Source organism: Rhea pennata, chromosome 2 (assembly GCF_028389875.1).
Source record: "Rhea pennata isolate bPtePen1 chromosome 2, bPtePen1.pri, whole genome shotgun sequence".
NCBI classification, from domain to species: domain Eukaryota; kingdom Metazoa; phylum Chordata; class Aves; order Rheiformes; family Rheidae; genus Rhea; species Rhea pennata.
The window spans coordinates 11,789,237-11,805,837 of record NC_084664.1 but is presented as its reverse complement, the minus strand read 5'-3'; the positions used below and the strand labels follow the sequence as shown (position 1 = coordinate 11,805,837).

General features: G+C 39.8%; 1 protein-coding gene across 7 annotated transcripts in view; it reads left to right on the top strand.

Annotated features, from left to right (window-relative positions):
• Window positions 1-16,601, top strand: part of DIP2C (disco interacting protein 2 homolog C) — a 318,346-nt gene that overhangs the window by 295,375 nt on the left and 6,370 nt on the right. For all 7 annotated transcript variants that reach the window (XM_062568858.1, XM_062568857.1, XM_062568855.1 and 4 more), the window contains 4 exons: window positions 11,041-11,098; window positions 12,161-12,235; window positions 13,376-13,550; window positions 15,421-15,544. In XM_062568858.1, the coding sequence (XP_062424842.1) occupies window positions 11,041-11,098; window positions 12,161-12,235; window positions 13,376-13,550; window positions 15,421-15,544 (432 nt within the window). The remainder of the gene's footprint in view (window positions 1-11,040; window positions 11,099-12,160; window positions 12,236-13,375; window positions 13,551-15,420; window positions 15,545-16,601) is intronic.

Genomic DNA, 16,601 nt, shown 5'->3' with positions numbered 1-16,601 from the left:
TATTTATTCCAGTTAGTGAAATAATAGTTGCATTGAATTATTGTTTAAATGATTCTAATTTCAGCAAGTTAATTCTGTATTTTGTGTTATGGTTGGAAGAAGGAAGAGTTTAGTTTATTAAGCCCTTTTGTCTTTGGCTGGATTGCCCTTTGAGCTATATGTGAGCTGCATGGGTAGTTTCTTGGTCACGTACATAGCTGGAGACAGCTGGCACCAAGCATGGAGCCAAATCCAGATCTAAGGAATTGCCAGATACAAAGAAAGCACCAGGATGTAGTTTGGTTCAAGTTATTCTTCGTATGATTGGTTACCACTCACAGTGTGGTTCGTGGTATCCAAAGTCTTTTATTGAAAAATGCCCATTCCATCAGGAGAACAAATTATTTTTCATCTAATTTCCCACTGTATTAATTAAACAAATAGGTTGTGAAGTTGCAAAAATGGGTGTCCTCTTACATGGTCATTGATCTTCCTAGCATGGTATAAATTAGTGAATCTCTTCAAAATGAAAAATAAGTGATCTTGTATATACTTATGTCATTATACTGTATATACTTATTTATATTTTGTGTGTGTGTGTGTATATATATATATATATATACACACACAGTATATATATTGTATATACTGTCATTAGTGGACTTAATTTCCTAGGAAATCATTTGCATGATTTTGTTGTGCTCTCCTTTGGGGTGCTCAGAGAGCTTAGATTTGGTGGCGGACATCATCTCCATGACAAAAGTGATTTCTGGGGATGGAAACTCTAATTCTTATTCTCCAAGAAAAGAACAGAACAGTTGTAGTGTTTTGCAAGATACATAAGAACAGTTACTTAAGATTATTTTCATAGGCTGGTAATACACTGAGCCCGGTCTCAGCAGCTAAAATGCAGGCTCTGTCAAAAGTAATCAGTTAAAGCTTTGGCTTCATTTTAATATATTCCAACGTTTCAGACTTCATCCAGGAAAAGAAAAATGGTCTTTTATTCAGGCTGTCGGTTGTTTATCATGTTCTACCATATTTTATTGAAACTTTCAGCTTCTGTATATATTGTTTTGAGTAATACTGAGCAACAAAACCACTGGAGCTTTTTTCTAATTCTCAAATACTTCTACTCCATCTACCTTGAAATATACTCTCTTATTAGAGGGTTACCAGGCAAAAGAACTACTTAGCTAAGTTATTATCTAAGCTATAGCTGCAGCAGTGCTTTGTAGCCTTTTTTGGTCACACTGTACAGAGAAGAGACTGGGAGGAAACATGTTAGCAGAGTGACGCTAGTGACAAGTGACAGTAAAGTAGTTACCTTTCGTGAAGCCTTAATTGATTAATCATACCTGAAAGCAATTTACCAATGGCAACGAAGAAGAAAGTCTGAATAGAAGTTCTCTGGTGGTCTGGGGAATGATGCTTTGTCCGGATATTGCAGTGGGTTATAGTGTACAGAATCCAGTGACGGGTAAATCCTGGCCCTTGGGACTCTGTGTGAGGTTGAAGGTAGTAGTATTGTAGTAGTAGTAGTAGTAGTATTGTTCAGTAGTACGTTCATTAGGTAGTTGTGTAGAGCATTTTGAGGTTTGAAGTGTTGTGCGTGTGGTGAGCTGTTCACAACATAGACCTCAAATCAGAGACCTCAGAAAGCTCAGTGCTTCTCCACCCTGAGCATGGAGAAGAGGGCAATAAGCTCTTCTGCAGGTGGTGGTGTGTTGAGCACCACCTCCAGCAGTGCCGCTGGGTCATGCTGAGCTTAGAGCAACTTCTGGTACGGGTAGCTTTAATTCCAAGTGTCACACATCGCCTATATTTTTTAAAGTGTTTGTTTCTTTAGCAGGTTTTTTTTGTTGTCACAAAAATGAATCTTCATGGAAATCTCCACTTAGTACTGCTGTGAAGTCAGTAGGAGATTTAACTCTGAACTGAGAACAGGAGGGGTTGAGGTCTTTAAAATAAAACTTTAAGTCCCTCTCACTTTTAAGGATGATAAGTTATGATACAGTTTGAAACTGAGGTTTCTTTGTAGAAAGGTACAGCTTTTAGGCATTTTGCCTGTTAACTTGCAGAATCTCATTAGTGAGTTTAAGCTGTCAGTTCTGGTACTGGCAAAGCCGTCCTAATTTTTTATGTATTTGCTAGGAGAAAATATAGCCTTGGCATTTTACCAACATTATTTTCTGTTTCTGTCATGTAAACATTGCTGTCTCAAAGATCGTGTTGGCACTGTTTTTAATACATGGTAAACAAATCTCCCAGAAAGAAAAGTAAATTCAGCTGGGGAAGTATAATATCAACACTTCAAATCCTAACTTAGAGGAAAAGTCTGGGTCTACGTGGCGCAGAGGACAGGTCCTGTCCTGCACCTCTCGCGTTGGTGGGGACAAACCCAGCAGCTCATGTGGTCTCTGCAGGACTGGGAATCAGGGATGAAGAAAATAGCTGACAGCTTGTGCCTCTGAAGAGGAGCAAACTGTTTTCAACATTGTCTAAGAGATTTTGCTGTTTATGTGAGAGGATCCAGTGTTATGGCAAAAATTGTAAATATGGCTGTTTTAAGAGCTTTGAAAGATGCTTCAGGTTTCCAGGCATAAACCAACCTCAGTTGCAGGGGAGGAGAAAGGGGCAAATATTCAATAACTTTCAGATGAAAAACCAACTCCTCTTCTTGTGATCAGTCTGAGCTACAATACTAAACTAGAAGGGTGAGGGTCCTAGAAAGTAACTTCTGTGCTTTCTAAGAAATGATTATTAGCCCTTGGAGTATTTCCTCCCTTGAAAGAAGTCTGTTTCTTCTTTGATAAGGTGGTCTTCAGACAGTCAGAATATTACAATTCTAGAGAAACATGATGATAAGAGTTGGCTCTAATGGTGGTTTTTGCAGGAGGATGTGGTTTAGGATACTTCACCTCAAACTGTAAGTCAGAGAAATTCCAGGTATAATTCCTTGGAGAGGTTAGGTGAAAGAGAAGATGGTGACATGTACAAAATATATAATAGAATGAAGGAAAAAAAGCCTTAGCTATCTGGGAAAGGAGGTGTATTTCAAATATACATTTTTCATAATCATTTACAAATGCTGCTTGCCTGTGATTCTTCAAATATTAATAACAGAACTGATTGGAAAATGGTTCTATTTCTGTTTGTTTTTACAAATCAATTTAGAATTTTCCAATAATATCCTTGCTTATTGAAGCACACCAGCAATTTTAATCTTGAAGAATATCTGAAGCTGTTAAAAATAGGAATTTCTCATTTTAGAATATCCTGAGCTTCTCTCTGTGTTTCCTGTCCTTCTATACCGGTCTTGATCCTTACAGTAGGTAGGAATTAATGGAGCAAGCTGGCAAGTCACCTTTCTGAGGGAGTGGGTGCTGCGCCGATGGGGACCCTTGGACGTGGGCTCCGTCACCCTTCTGACCCACGCAGGCTTTGCTAGCCGTGGGCACTCGCGTGGCTCCTGGCATCACTGCTTTCCCCAGCTGCAAGAATACAGAATTATTAGGCTATGGGAAGGATATCTCTGCAAAAGAGTAAAAACGTCCTATATTTATATAAGAATCCCTCACTATGTTAGAGTGTAATATCCGCTTAAATAGCTCTCTTCAATAGCTCTTAGTATCTTGTTTCCAGTCTCACAAATCCTCGTTAAGATTTATATGTGCTAGAAGCATCTGTTCACAGAAAATGAGCTTATTTATGTGAAGGTTTCCGGCGAGGCTTGGCCAAGCTTCCCAATAGTTCTCCTGCAAAAAGGATGGTTCCTTTTCAGTGCCTTCAGGCACTCTGACTTTGGCTGCAGAGTGCGGATCTGCGGTATTAACTCAGTCGAAAAAATAGCTCGGAGTTAACTTTCCCATGCGCAGGAAATCTCTGCGATGGTTGTTAGCCAGAAGGAAATTGCTGCAAGTCCTTCCCCGGGAGCACGGGGCGAGCGCTCTGGTGCTCTCACTTCTGAAGCTTGTAGCACAGTACGGGTGCAGGTGGAAGCAAGTGACTTCATTTCAGAAATTTCACCTTAGAAAATATTGTAGGAAACCAGAAAATTAATACAAAACCATTTCCATTAGTTACAAATATGGTATTTCTGCTACATGAAAAGGTTTTCAGTCCCCACATTTGTTGTAACAAAAGCTGTGCATTTTCCCTATTTCTTTTGCTCAGTTAGAACTGAGAAGATAGAGGATTATAAAATGCAAAAAGCACATGTTATTAAAGAGAATCAGCAGATCACAATTATGATCATGAAAGGTACCATAAAACAATTAGCAATAAACAGCAAGTCCTGAGAGGCTTGTAATATAAATAGACAAGATAACGGCTAAGAGCAGCATTATGGCAATTTTTGCAAATGGGAATCTGAAGCACAGACAACAGTGACGCTTTGCCCAGGTGGCCAAATAGGCGTGAGCCGCGGCCGAGAAGGCAGCTGAATTCTCAGGAGTCACAGTCCATGCCATTAAGTTGAAATGGACAAATTTAATTTATACAAATTGAAAGCAATTTACAAAGAATGAAAGTTGAACATTTTAAAGTACTTTAAGGTTGAAAAGAGAGACATAAACATGGGAATTTTTAAAATATATTTCCATAGAATAAAATTACTATTACTTTTTTAAAAATTCTGAAGCTTTGAATATGCCTTTTTTGAATTCCTGACTGATTTTGGTTCCTTTTCAACTTTTTGAACTGTCTTAAAAATTTTTTAACCTTTTCTGCTTCTTTATTTAGCCACTTGATGCATAGGAAGCTATATTCTTTTGACATCAGGGAATTAGGGACATGAAGTATAATCCAGGTCTCTAGTACAGGACAGTTTTTATGTTAAAGGAAGTGATGTAGTGCTACTTCTTTAACTTGACTTGTTGACTATAGAGTTAACAAGATTAAGCTTTTCTAAAAGCATGTCCTGGACACCGAGAAGATTTAAGGGTTGTTCATTTTGTTGGCTAAAGGTTGCCTCTATCCAAAAACTCCTTTTTTTTAGCCTCACTTGTCTTTGTCTGTTATCTAAATTTATCATGTCATAGGAAGTAAACTGCTTTGAGGAAGTCAGCATGATACTGGGAAACTCTTTTTCACTATCTGAATTTTCCCTTCGGCATAAGTGCTCAGCCTGCTGTTTTCCTCCCTTTTCGGAGCTAGCTATTTGTATGGGGTATTTCTTCTTGGAAGGCAGAGCTTATGTTCTTATGTGATTCATATTTCCATTTTGGGTAGAATGAGCCCACTGACTTGTAAATTCTGGAACAGTTTATGTGGAAATACTTTATGTAAAAATATTTTGAGTGAAGAGAAGATGCACTGAAAGTCCTGAGTGTCAAAGAGCCCCAACCCCAGTCCAGGATCCACTCGTACCTGCAGTCCCCATCTTTGCTATTATACAGAAAGGCCAAGCAGGCTGCATCAGCACTTTCCCACCCGCGGCCCTACCCAGGCACCGTCTCAGCATCAGAGCATGGTGCATGTGTGATAGATGTTTACACATTGCGATAGTTCCTGGGCATTTCAAACAAAATTGGGAAATTCCTGTATTATGGGATTTATCTACGCAAGTGTACATGTGATCTCTGCCATGATATGCCCTGCAATTAGATTTTGGTTAAAATGTCCAATTAAATAGGATTTTTTTTTCATCAGAAAAGATCATTTTCTTGAAGTTAGAAGTGTCAGTTTTGACAGATCTTTTTCAGCTTAAGGGAAAAAAATACTCAGCTATTTTAATTTTTTGGTTTTTTGCTTATGATGGTGATTAAAACGTTTTCTGTTTGAAAAATTAATAAACTTACCCTTAAAAAAAATGAAAAACTAAGTATAAATAATGTCTTTTTCTGACCTGCAACATTCTTTACAGATTCAGTTCACAGCTTGTTTCCATATTTTACCTTTTTCTTCCAGTTTAGTAAACAACACTTTTCAAAACAACAGTTTCTTGCAGGATGAGAAAGCCCCACAAGGGCTACTTCTAATGCAAGGTGACAGTCAGCAAGAAATCGTTGGAAACAGGGCTGGAATGAAACAGAAGAGACCATCAGCTCTGTCCTCTGACTGCAGAAGGGCTGTGGGCAAGGAGGAGGCTTGGGAGATGTATACTGACATTTTGTGTGTGTGTAGGTGTATATATATACGTGTATATATATATATGTACATGTGTATATGCGTTCACATATACATACATATGTGTATATATAGTGTATTTGCAGTAGATGCTAGGCTATACCTGCATCATATGAAGGAAAGTAGTGTGCAGAAGAACTGGTATTAAAGAAATCAAAGAAATTAAAGAACGCTGGACTTCTAAGCTGGCATGTTGCAAAGCAGTGTGGGGTGAGAACAGATCACTCATAGGAGGAAGGAAGAGACTCGAGGGTCTGCAGGGAGACTTGAGGGGGACAGCATCTTGCGAGGTGGAAGACGTGGTGCCGGTTAGCAGCAAGGGGAGCTGTCCCACTGCAGGGCGGTGGGGGGCAGGTACCGTGCCTCGGCCTGTGCGAGCAGCTCTGAAGGAAAGGGGAAAGTTAACCATCAGGTTTTCAGCCAGCTGGTAGGGAAAAAGGCAAACTGTTTAGCTGAGATATCTTTAGAAAGGTTAAAAATGCCTGCAAAGGGGAGCAATTATTTGAAATTGTACGTGGTGAATGAATTGGAAATAGCAAGCGAAAGCTAAAAACAATACATGCCAAACATTGCAGCGAAAAGGTTCTTGACTATGAAATACGTTTCATGGAGAAATAAACTCGGATGGAAGTGGCAGAAGCCTCATCATTTGATGTATTTGCAACGAGAGCAGACAAAGCACTAGAAAGTGCGCTGGAGGGAACAGTCTTTTTTTGGCAGGGAGCGCGGCTCAGGTGACGTTTTAGCTGCTTTCCGTCTCTATTAGAATCACCGAACCCAGAGTCTTTCTCAGCGCAGCAGCAGAGCCACGTTTGAAGGCTTTTCCCTGTTTTGGCATCCTAGCAGTGATTAGTGGAAGTCTGCACCCTCTGGACCCTCCAGCTTCTCAAAGCAATATTAATAGCTCTGCTGACAAACCTGTTAGTTGGTGAGAGTACCAGCAAGCCGTGGAGTACGTTTTGGAGAGTTTTCATCACTGACAAACCAAATAGAAAAAGCAGCCTGAGTAAAATTTGCAGCTTCGTGTAAGATAGTTGGGCAGGAAGACATTGTTGCTGTATTGTAATATCCCCTGTGCTGCGTGGTACATGCAGTGACAGCTAGTTACAGCTTGCCAGTTTTCATTCTCAAGTCAGATTTCAGTCCTACTTTTCTATGGTAAGAATATGATTTAGAGGAAATGAAATCTGTCCAATGTATTAAATTGTAACAAGAAATGAGCTTCAGCACGTATCAGTGTTGTAGCTGCGTTTCCTGTTAAATCTCCTTGCCAGACTTTGGAGCATGGGCAGCTTTCTGAACTGTGCAGCGCCAGCTCAAGATGTTTTTAAGAAGAAAGATTGATTGTTAGGAATCTGTGAAGAAAATTCTACAGGTTAAACTGCCCCACATCGTACTGTCAAAATACTGTGTGTAGCATTACTGTTGATCATTGCTTGTAGCTTTACAATAGTGCAGTTACTCATAAGGTGCTCCCGTCCCTGTGCCCGAGACGCTTTGGTGGGAGAGGGACTGTGTTTTCCTTACGCTTCGTCCCTCATTTGTGCTCTCCCCCTCTCAGCGCAAACCACCAGAAGATGCAGAAGTGGTTTTCACGCCCAAGGGCAGCTTTTTTCCTCCCGTCCACTCAATTTTTCAGGCTCTTTGCCCAGGCTGGCTCTACTGCCGTCTTCTCCTCTTCCCTGCCCAGCCCGAGGGCAGACGAAGCAGCAGGGAGGGCTCCGGGAGCTCGGGAGAGCCCGCTTTCGCCCCCAGCAAGGAACGGCTGGCAAGCAGTGTCGATACAGCACTTGCCCTTCCTACAGCTCCGGGGCCTGGGAGCACTCTCTAACTACTTAGGAATTGTAAATCCAGAGCAAGTTTACCAACGCCGCCCTGAGAAGGCTCGAGGAGCCCTGGGTTTCCTCGCCAGCATCGCTGCCCCTCTGCCTAGCCCGCTGGACCAGATGTGCTGGCGGTGCTGCAGAGGCGGAGGGAGGACGTCTTCGATCGCATCTGCTGGGGACGATTGAATTATTTTATGATGAGGCACAGTAAAACTCGGTTTAAAAATGATTGCATAATGTCCATAATTTATTCACAGAAATAGTCCCAGTAGAGCTAATAAGACTGTTACACACTTAAGTGTGCACACTGGAGTCGGTAACATCAGAATCTGATGTTGTACTTCTATTCTTTAAAATCTCTTTGTGGAAAAATATCTCTCTTTTCTTTATCACTTCAGAGTTGTTAGAGGTTTAACAGTATGTTCCCAAATGTATTGAGTTTTGCAGGAACAGGCCAAAACTTCTTTTAAGTGGAGTCTAAGAGTTTGAGCACTAACAGGGCAGAAAACCTAAAGGAAATGTAATGTTTCCTATTTTTAGTGCCCTGAGGTGACAGTTCTATAGGGATGTAAGGAGGAAAGTACATAGTGGGAGAAGAAATTTAACAGAATCAGAAACTGAGAAATTGCACCTTCTGGATCTTCATGTGTTCAAAAAATCAGATGCACTTAGAGGAAATAGATGGAGAAAGGATCTAGAAAAATATGCCAGTAATAACAACTAGGTGGGAGGCACAAATACTGAAAGAAAAGAGAAGAGAGGTGGTCAAATTTATGAAAGTGGATTCATTTGCAGCAGTCACTTATTTGACTGTTAAGTGTGTAGCTTTATTACATGTAGTTTCTACTAGGCTTGGAATTTAGCAGTACTTCATTGAGGCATGTCCTAGTAACAGGAAGGGAGCAAAGGCCAGCAGGATCTCCAGAGAACTGGATACCTCTGATGTACTCCTCTGCTGCCCCAGGAATTTTTTGCTAATGTTACCAAAATAAATTTTTTTAAACCCACATCTCTCATTCAAATGAAGTATTTCCTGACCGCGATCTCTGTTACACCATCTTTCTTACCACTGCATGTTACTGGGGTTTTGATATTGTCCTTTTTTTATGATTAAATGTATTTGACAAATGTTTATAAATAGTAAATTGGGTAATGCTGTCTAATAAAGGTGATATTAAATGTTCTAGATGATAAATAGTTCTTCTGCAAAGGACCTGTCTGCAAAATGCACATCCAAGATTGCAGAGGTCCGTTGTTTGGAAGAGCTCTGTTAAACACATTTTCTATTTCTACACCAATATGGATTTTATAGAAGGAAAAGATATGTAAAATGTAGAAATATAGATATTAAACTATCAGGTGGCTTTTTGCAATAACTAGTGCTTTCAGTATGCCTAAGAGTTACTTTTTAAAGCATTTACTGCAGCCTCTTGCATGCCTGTGGTTTGGCTTGCCGTTTGAACAGCACGGCAAGTGCGGTCTCTGCAGACATACCCTTACAGAGCAGCGTTACGATAGCCGTGCGCGTGCTCCTCGGCGTGCCGCTCCTGTGGCCTGTGTCCCCCAGGCAAACAGGGCAGGTGGATGTTGGGATTTGGACAAGTAGTCTGAAATTGCTGGGTATTTGGGTTGTATCTCTCTTGCTGTTAGTGGAGAATAACTGCTCATTGATCTGCAGTTTCCTAAGCCACCAGGCTTAGGTCTGCCCAGTCCATCAAGGCTGAGAGACTCCCCAGAAGTCCAGGGAAAGCACTACGCAGTGTTCCTGCCTTGACCTCGACGATCTACACTTTTATAGATGGCCTCTGGAGCAAAGAAATAAGAATAATAATAAAATCTTTTTCTGTCTTCTTTATCTTTAGGGGCTGAAATTGCCAAAGCTTTGTTCTTCTCCAAAGAGACCTTTAGCTGAGGCATGGCTGCGTCTCATCCCTCTTTCCCAAACTGCCTACTCCGTCTATAAAAAAACCAAAAACATCAGAACAGTCCCAGAAGAGATCTGTCATGACTGCTCCCAGTTATGCCTTTCTGTGCCCCCTTTTGCACCAGTACTTCACCTTTATCTTTTTACAGATGTTTTTTTGGCTATCATCTCAGTTGTTTTTCTTTCTAATCGCATAGCTGCCCAAGGGAGGCACTGGCATCTGAGGGAAAGGAAGGGGTAAGAAGAGCACTTGGGATGGGAGTGCAGATATGGATTGGTTAAGTGGTTTATGAAAATATGCCAGTAGTGGGCAGCTTAAGGTTCACATGGGTTGTTAGAACTTTTAAGTTATCTTGCTTAGGATATGTTGCCCAAAAATTTCTTTAGCAACTCATAGCCAAGCTCCTGAGATCTTTTAGGATGTTACAGTCCCTTTCATTCTTGCCAGCTGACCATTTTTCAAAGCCTGAATGAGGGAACCTCTTCGAGACCATTATGCCACAGAAGGAGAGCTGCCATTTCTGTTCCTTTAGTGGGAAAATGTGGTATCTTACAAAGGGAGTGAAAGGCCCCAAAAGTCACCCTCAGAGCAGAGGTCTGACACCAAAAGTAATCACATTTTTTCATTTAATGATTACTTTTGGCTGATTAAGTTGTTTATCAAGCACTGTCCCCTGAAAATAATTAAAATGTTGCAAACGCAGATTTCAAGCTGGGGCCTGATTATAAACTGTGTAGATGTGATTTTGATTTTAGCTATTAGCTGCTCATAGAATGCGGTTGCTCACTCAGCTCACATGCTCTTGCTTCTTCGCCCTGACTTTTATGATGTTCTCGTGGGAAATCTGTACTTTAAATCTCTTCTGTTGTGAATAAATTTGTGCATGGACTTTCCTTTACAAAGCCAATCAAAAATAAATAAAAGGCAGAAAATACATTTGAAGAATTTAATATTTAAGAAAATGTGACACACATCTTTTCTTCATTATTTTCCAAGCCATAAGTTTTGTCTAACATTAAATACTGGACCTGATTATGTTCTACAGGATATAAGCTTCATCTGTTCCAAAACTAACATTCAACTCTGCAACTATTAACCTTTCCTTTTAGAAATAAATGTTCATAAAAAGCAAATAAATGCAACCGCATATTATGCATATTCTTTTTATGTATGTTTTACAGAGTTCGTTTAGTAGAAAGAGGATCTCCACATAGTTTGCCCCTCATGGAGTCAGGAAAAGTAAGTACTGAAAAAGGATTTGAACACATCTTTTATGATAAATATTTTCTGTAAATTTCCATTTGTGTTCATTTTTGAAGTAAAGATAGCGTTCAGAAAGGCTTTATCCATCATGCAGACTGAAGACCTGTCTTCTTTCCTGGTGCAGTTACAGCACAGTACCATTACTGATTTATTGACGTTCTGTCAAAAGCCATGCCTCCTTCTCTTATGCAGGAGTCATTTCCCACTAGTAAGAAGGAATTTGAGCCTCCTCACCTCACTCTTGTGCAACACATGCACTATTCGTAAAGGCATTTTTTTGTCCATGTCTTATCCATGCCTCCATCCATCCACCTCTGTTGAGAACTGGACTGAGTTTGCCAATATTTTACTCCCAGGCTGCTGACCATCTGTAGAGGGGATGTTCTGGGGGGTCAGCATTTTTGGGGGGAGAGGAGAGGCTGTGAGGGCCACGGACAGGCCCTCGGAGACCCAGGAGGTCCTCCCAGCTCTGCCTTCAGGACAGCTACTGCACTATGTCACGGCCTGCCCTTGGTACTGTGAATACTCATCTGCAGCTTCCTGGTTTTACCTCTGCAAACAGCCATGGTCATAGGACGCTCCCTTTCCTACTCCAGGTTTTACCCACCTGAGTAGTGTTTGAATGGCTAGTGCCAGTCACTGGCAAGAGCCAACTTCTTAAAAGATTTCGTGGTGTCCTTGGCTTTTTGTTTCACACCAAAGTTTCATGTGGAAAGAGGTTTTTCTATAAATCATTTCTTCTAGTATATTATATCAGAGAGGCTTGAAGTCTTTTGATAGGGTTTTGTAGTGTAAGCGAACATTTGCTTTCTGAGGAATTTTCAATGATAGAACACCTTTTACAAAGAGCTTTTGTAGCATTTCCCAGTTATGTCAGAATTTATTACATTTATTGACTAATTGTTTATATGTCTACTTTAACTTTTTAAGGATATCTGCTAGTTTAGTATGAAATTTTGACAGAGGAAGAATCAGCGTACGATTGCATAAGTAGATATATCATTTGCTTTCTCACCGTCTCTTTTTTCACTTCAACAGATCCTCCCAGGAGTACGTATCATTATTGCCAATCCAGAAACAAAGGGACCCTTAGGAGATTCTCATCTTGGTGAGGTGAGTCCTGAAAACTTACCTCTATATACTCTGAACTCAGTTACTGGCATAAAGCCATCCTCATGTATGTTTCTCATCACACATTTTACCAAATGCCAAATTAAGAAAATTGTGATACAGACCGCTATAATGTATAAAGTTTACAGCAAGATATTTGTATCACTGTTAAGATTTTTATTAACATGCTTGATAAATACTGATAATAGTTTGAGTTTATGTAAAATTTGGGAAAAAATTGCTTTTTCCAACTACATTTTCTATTTGAAGCTTGACTAATTCTGATGAAAACTTACATGAAAAAATAAGTGCATTGATTAGTCTAATTTCAGCTAGGTTCTAATGTTATTCTCTTTATAATCATTGTGCTTCGATGTACTAGTATTCTCTTTAACTGAGATGAGAAAGACTATTTTTCCAATTTATTTTATGTTTCAAGAGAGAAGAAAACTTAAAATGTTTATTCTCAGTGAGCAATTAAAGATCTAACAAACCAAATGAAGAATTTGCTTAGTCATAATTAAAATTAAAAAAGTCTAATCTGTGAGATTTGTTTGTAAAATTTTGTTACAATGAAGTTGTTAATGTTTCCATGATGCTTTAAATAAGATGAAATGAATCCTTCCCTATTAGTGATGGTTCCCCAACGTCCCCTACAGAGTAATTTCACCGCTATTTCTTATGTTGTAAACACCCTCACCACCACCGCTGCTGTAGAAGGTATCTCTCTGGTTGGTGTTGGCAGGGGTTGCCCGGCTGGGGTTAACGCACCGATCCTAGCGCGGGGCGCTGGGCAGAGCGCTGTGGTCCGTGGGCCCGCTCGGAGCCTGTTCGAGGAGTCTGTGCAGCCTTAGGGCAGCCCGAGGCCGAAGGCCAGGGTGAAGGTGTCCCTGCCTGCGTGCAGTTGCGAAGCTGATGTCCCCTTCCAAGAGGTGCCACTCTGACCTGTACTCTGCCTTCAGAGGGTTAAATATGGGCCTCAACCGTGCCTGAAACGGGGCCAGTTACTGTTCCAGAAACAGTGTTAAAAGGCATTATAGTATTATCTACTATGACTAAAAATATTTGCATCAAGAATTTTCAATTATGCTTCATTCTGGAAAGCTACTTTAATTAATACTAGTATAATTGCTTTTAACTTAGATATGGGTTCACAGCACTCACAATGCCAGTGGGTATTTCACCATATATGGAGATGAATCTTTGCAATCAGATCATTTTAATTCAAGACTCAGCTTTGGAGACACACAGACTATTTGGGCTCGAACTGGTTATCTGGGGTTCCTGAGAAGAACAGAACTTACAGATGCAAATGGAGGTAAGAGGTTTCTTGTCATCTACCCAAGGTCTGCGCACATGATTTGGACAGCATTAGCAACGCTGTGGGTTGTTTTGAGGCTGACACACCGTGTGTCTTAGCCTGCACTATCAGATATGTTCATTCTGTAAAACCTGTGTGCCTCCAAAACCCTTTATTACAACAATCAGAAACTAAACCAGTGGGTAAGTTTAACCTGCTAAAACACTTAGTTCCTTTCCCCTTGCCATAACATAGGTGCTTGTGTTTTCTATATGAACTATAAATCCCCTCAACCAGTGATTTTTTTTGACGCTGTTAATATGCTCATTGCTCAAGCTTGAAAAATATGAAATATTTTTTAAATATCATAGTTTCTCTCTTGCTGTCAGATCTGCAGGAATATATTCATATGTATGCAAAAAGCTTTGTTGCAAATCTAAGCCCTGTCCTTTATTTGAAGACCACCTTCTTGGATAATTCCTGGCTTATAAAGTTATTAATAGAAGCTGTCCATTTCTTGAATTCCTCTGTCATTAAAACTGCAGGGGAAGGTTACTGACATTTAATGCAAGCAATAGCTTGGAAAAGAAGCTACAATGTATTTTGTTTTCTGTCAGGGAACTACAGGACCTTGGTTTTTGTTTTTGTGACATTCCTTATCTTGTGTATACATGTAAGCAAACAAGTATTACCAGGCACATAAAGGCAGTGAAAGTCTCTGCTTGAGAAAAAGCTACTTCACCATTATTTTTGCAGAACGCAGTGTCAGGAGCAGAGGCTGGTGGAAGTGGTAGCTGAGGTTATTGGCAAAGTATCGTCTCCAGTGATGCTGCAGCCTCTGAGTGGCTCAGCTGCAGAGTGAATTCATCAAATCTGAAAGCATTTTAGTAATTACTCTGGATTATGACTGCTGTCTCTGTCCTTTTGTTAACATCTTCCTGAAGAGATTTAATTTCAGTTGTGTAGGCTTTTCTCATTTCATAATGGTAACTCAGCCTTGGGAAAATATGGGGTTCTCTGAGGATATCACAACTTTACTGTCCAAATGACTTAAATCTTCTGCTGGAAAAGAGCTGCTAAGCCTCCATTTTTTAGCTTCCTGTGGAGAAAATTCTCTGTCCTGTATTACTGGTTGAGGTAGTCTTGCTGTTGCGTTACCACCATATAACTATCTATTTGAATTAATGTAAACTGCAAGTTACCTGCTCTTACATCTGTTAGTAAATATTCTTTCCTTCATGGATGACATAAGGTAGTTTATTATCAGCCTAATATCTCTTTAAAAGTCTCATTTCAGCCTCATTTATTTCTTAGGTCAGTAAGAATTCATACTGTAAGACGATGATTCTTCCATGCTTGCCATTTGTCTTAACGAGCCCTTTGAAATCTAGTACAGACTACTTATTTCTGGTTTAGAGATAAACATCTTTGTGGCCTTAAGCATTAGTGTTGAAATTCTCAGAGTTACTGCAAGAGCATATTTTGTAGTGCTATGGTCAAGTCCATCCTTTCTCCTTCAAAAGAGAGAGAGAGCAGTAGGGAGTCTGCTGACTGCCTAGGAAGCCTTAGAAAGAGGAGAGGAATATGTTCAGCATCTGCTCTTGGGAGAAACAGGAATTTTTCCCACTATCTTTGGATATAGACATCTGTCTTTCTCTTCCTCAAATCAGAATAGTGTTCTGTGTTCTCTTCTGCCTGTCTTTCTGCTGTACATTGCTTTGCAGTAATGTAGAATGTTCATTCATCTGGAAATCACTTCAGGGTTTCAGAAATTCAAGGATGATTTACAAATGTTATATTTATTTTATTTATTTATTCATGTGAACATTTTTGTAATTTAATGTACTGGAGAATAAAATCGTTATGTTTTTTTTTCCTTTACAACTAGAACGCCATGATGCACTTTATGTTGTGGGTGCATTAGATGAAGCCATGGAGTTACGAGGGATGAGATATCATCCGATCGATATTGAGACCTCTGTAATTAGAGCACACAAAAGCATCACAGAATGGTAAGGATTCTATAATGATCCGGCTCTTATATAAAGCTGAAGTATCTATAATGTCTGGGGATTTGCCATTGATCCAGGAAATAGTCTGTCAGGATATTCATAGAATTTATAGCTCAGCTGTAAATACATCTTTACTTTGAAACTTCTCGCACACAGATTTAATCAGGAAGGACTGTTTTCTCTTAAGATCATTCTGTATGTCTTTTTTATGTGTTTTTAAGTGTGCATGGAGGATTAAGGTTTTAATTAGAGAGAGACAAGCAGCTCCCAGGTAAGTCAGTTGCTGTTCCTTGGAGCTCTAGACTTACATGCTAATCAGAACAAACAAACTGGCATAAGTGCAGGCTTTAAGAGCCTTATTAGAAAGAGCAAGCAATCAAACATTAAAAATAAATGAACACTAATAAACTTTATTAGTGAACACACTGTTACTTTCAGATTGGTTATTAATAAAATCAAGAAGTGATCAAGGTCACAGTGGAAACTGAATCAGTAAACCGATAAGTTAATAAAGGTTTTGCCTTAATCAATGTATCACATCATCAAATGCACACAGCAGCTAATCATTTTTTGAAGCTGACAAAGGAACAAATTGCTTTTCATCATTCTTGCATGAGAAGACTGAATCAGGTAGTTTTTTTGTTTTGATCTAACCGCAGCTCAGCTCCTTTCCCTTCAACCAAAAAACACACAGTCTCAACAGTCGGAGCAATTTAGTTAGTTTCATTTTTCTTTTCAGTCCTGGCTAGGGTGCAACCTGGAGCAGTAAACTTAATAATGAAGCACAGAAACCATACTGATTTCTTTAGTCAAAAATCTTTGCTTTTTTCTTAAATATCTATTACAATTAAGATAATTAATTGCTTGGCTGACTGTAACTGAGGTTCTGTCGTGTTGGCGGCCTCCACAGAGCATGGTAAGGTCTCATCTCTACCAAGCTAGGCATTAGACAGGGTGGAGGATACTCAGATCCTCATGTGGACCAGTACAAACACTATAAGGATGCTATGAAATTCTCCTTTAAAACCTGTTAGATCCATATCAGCAGCAGATGCAG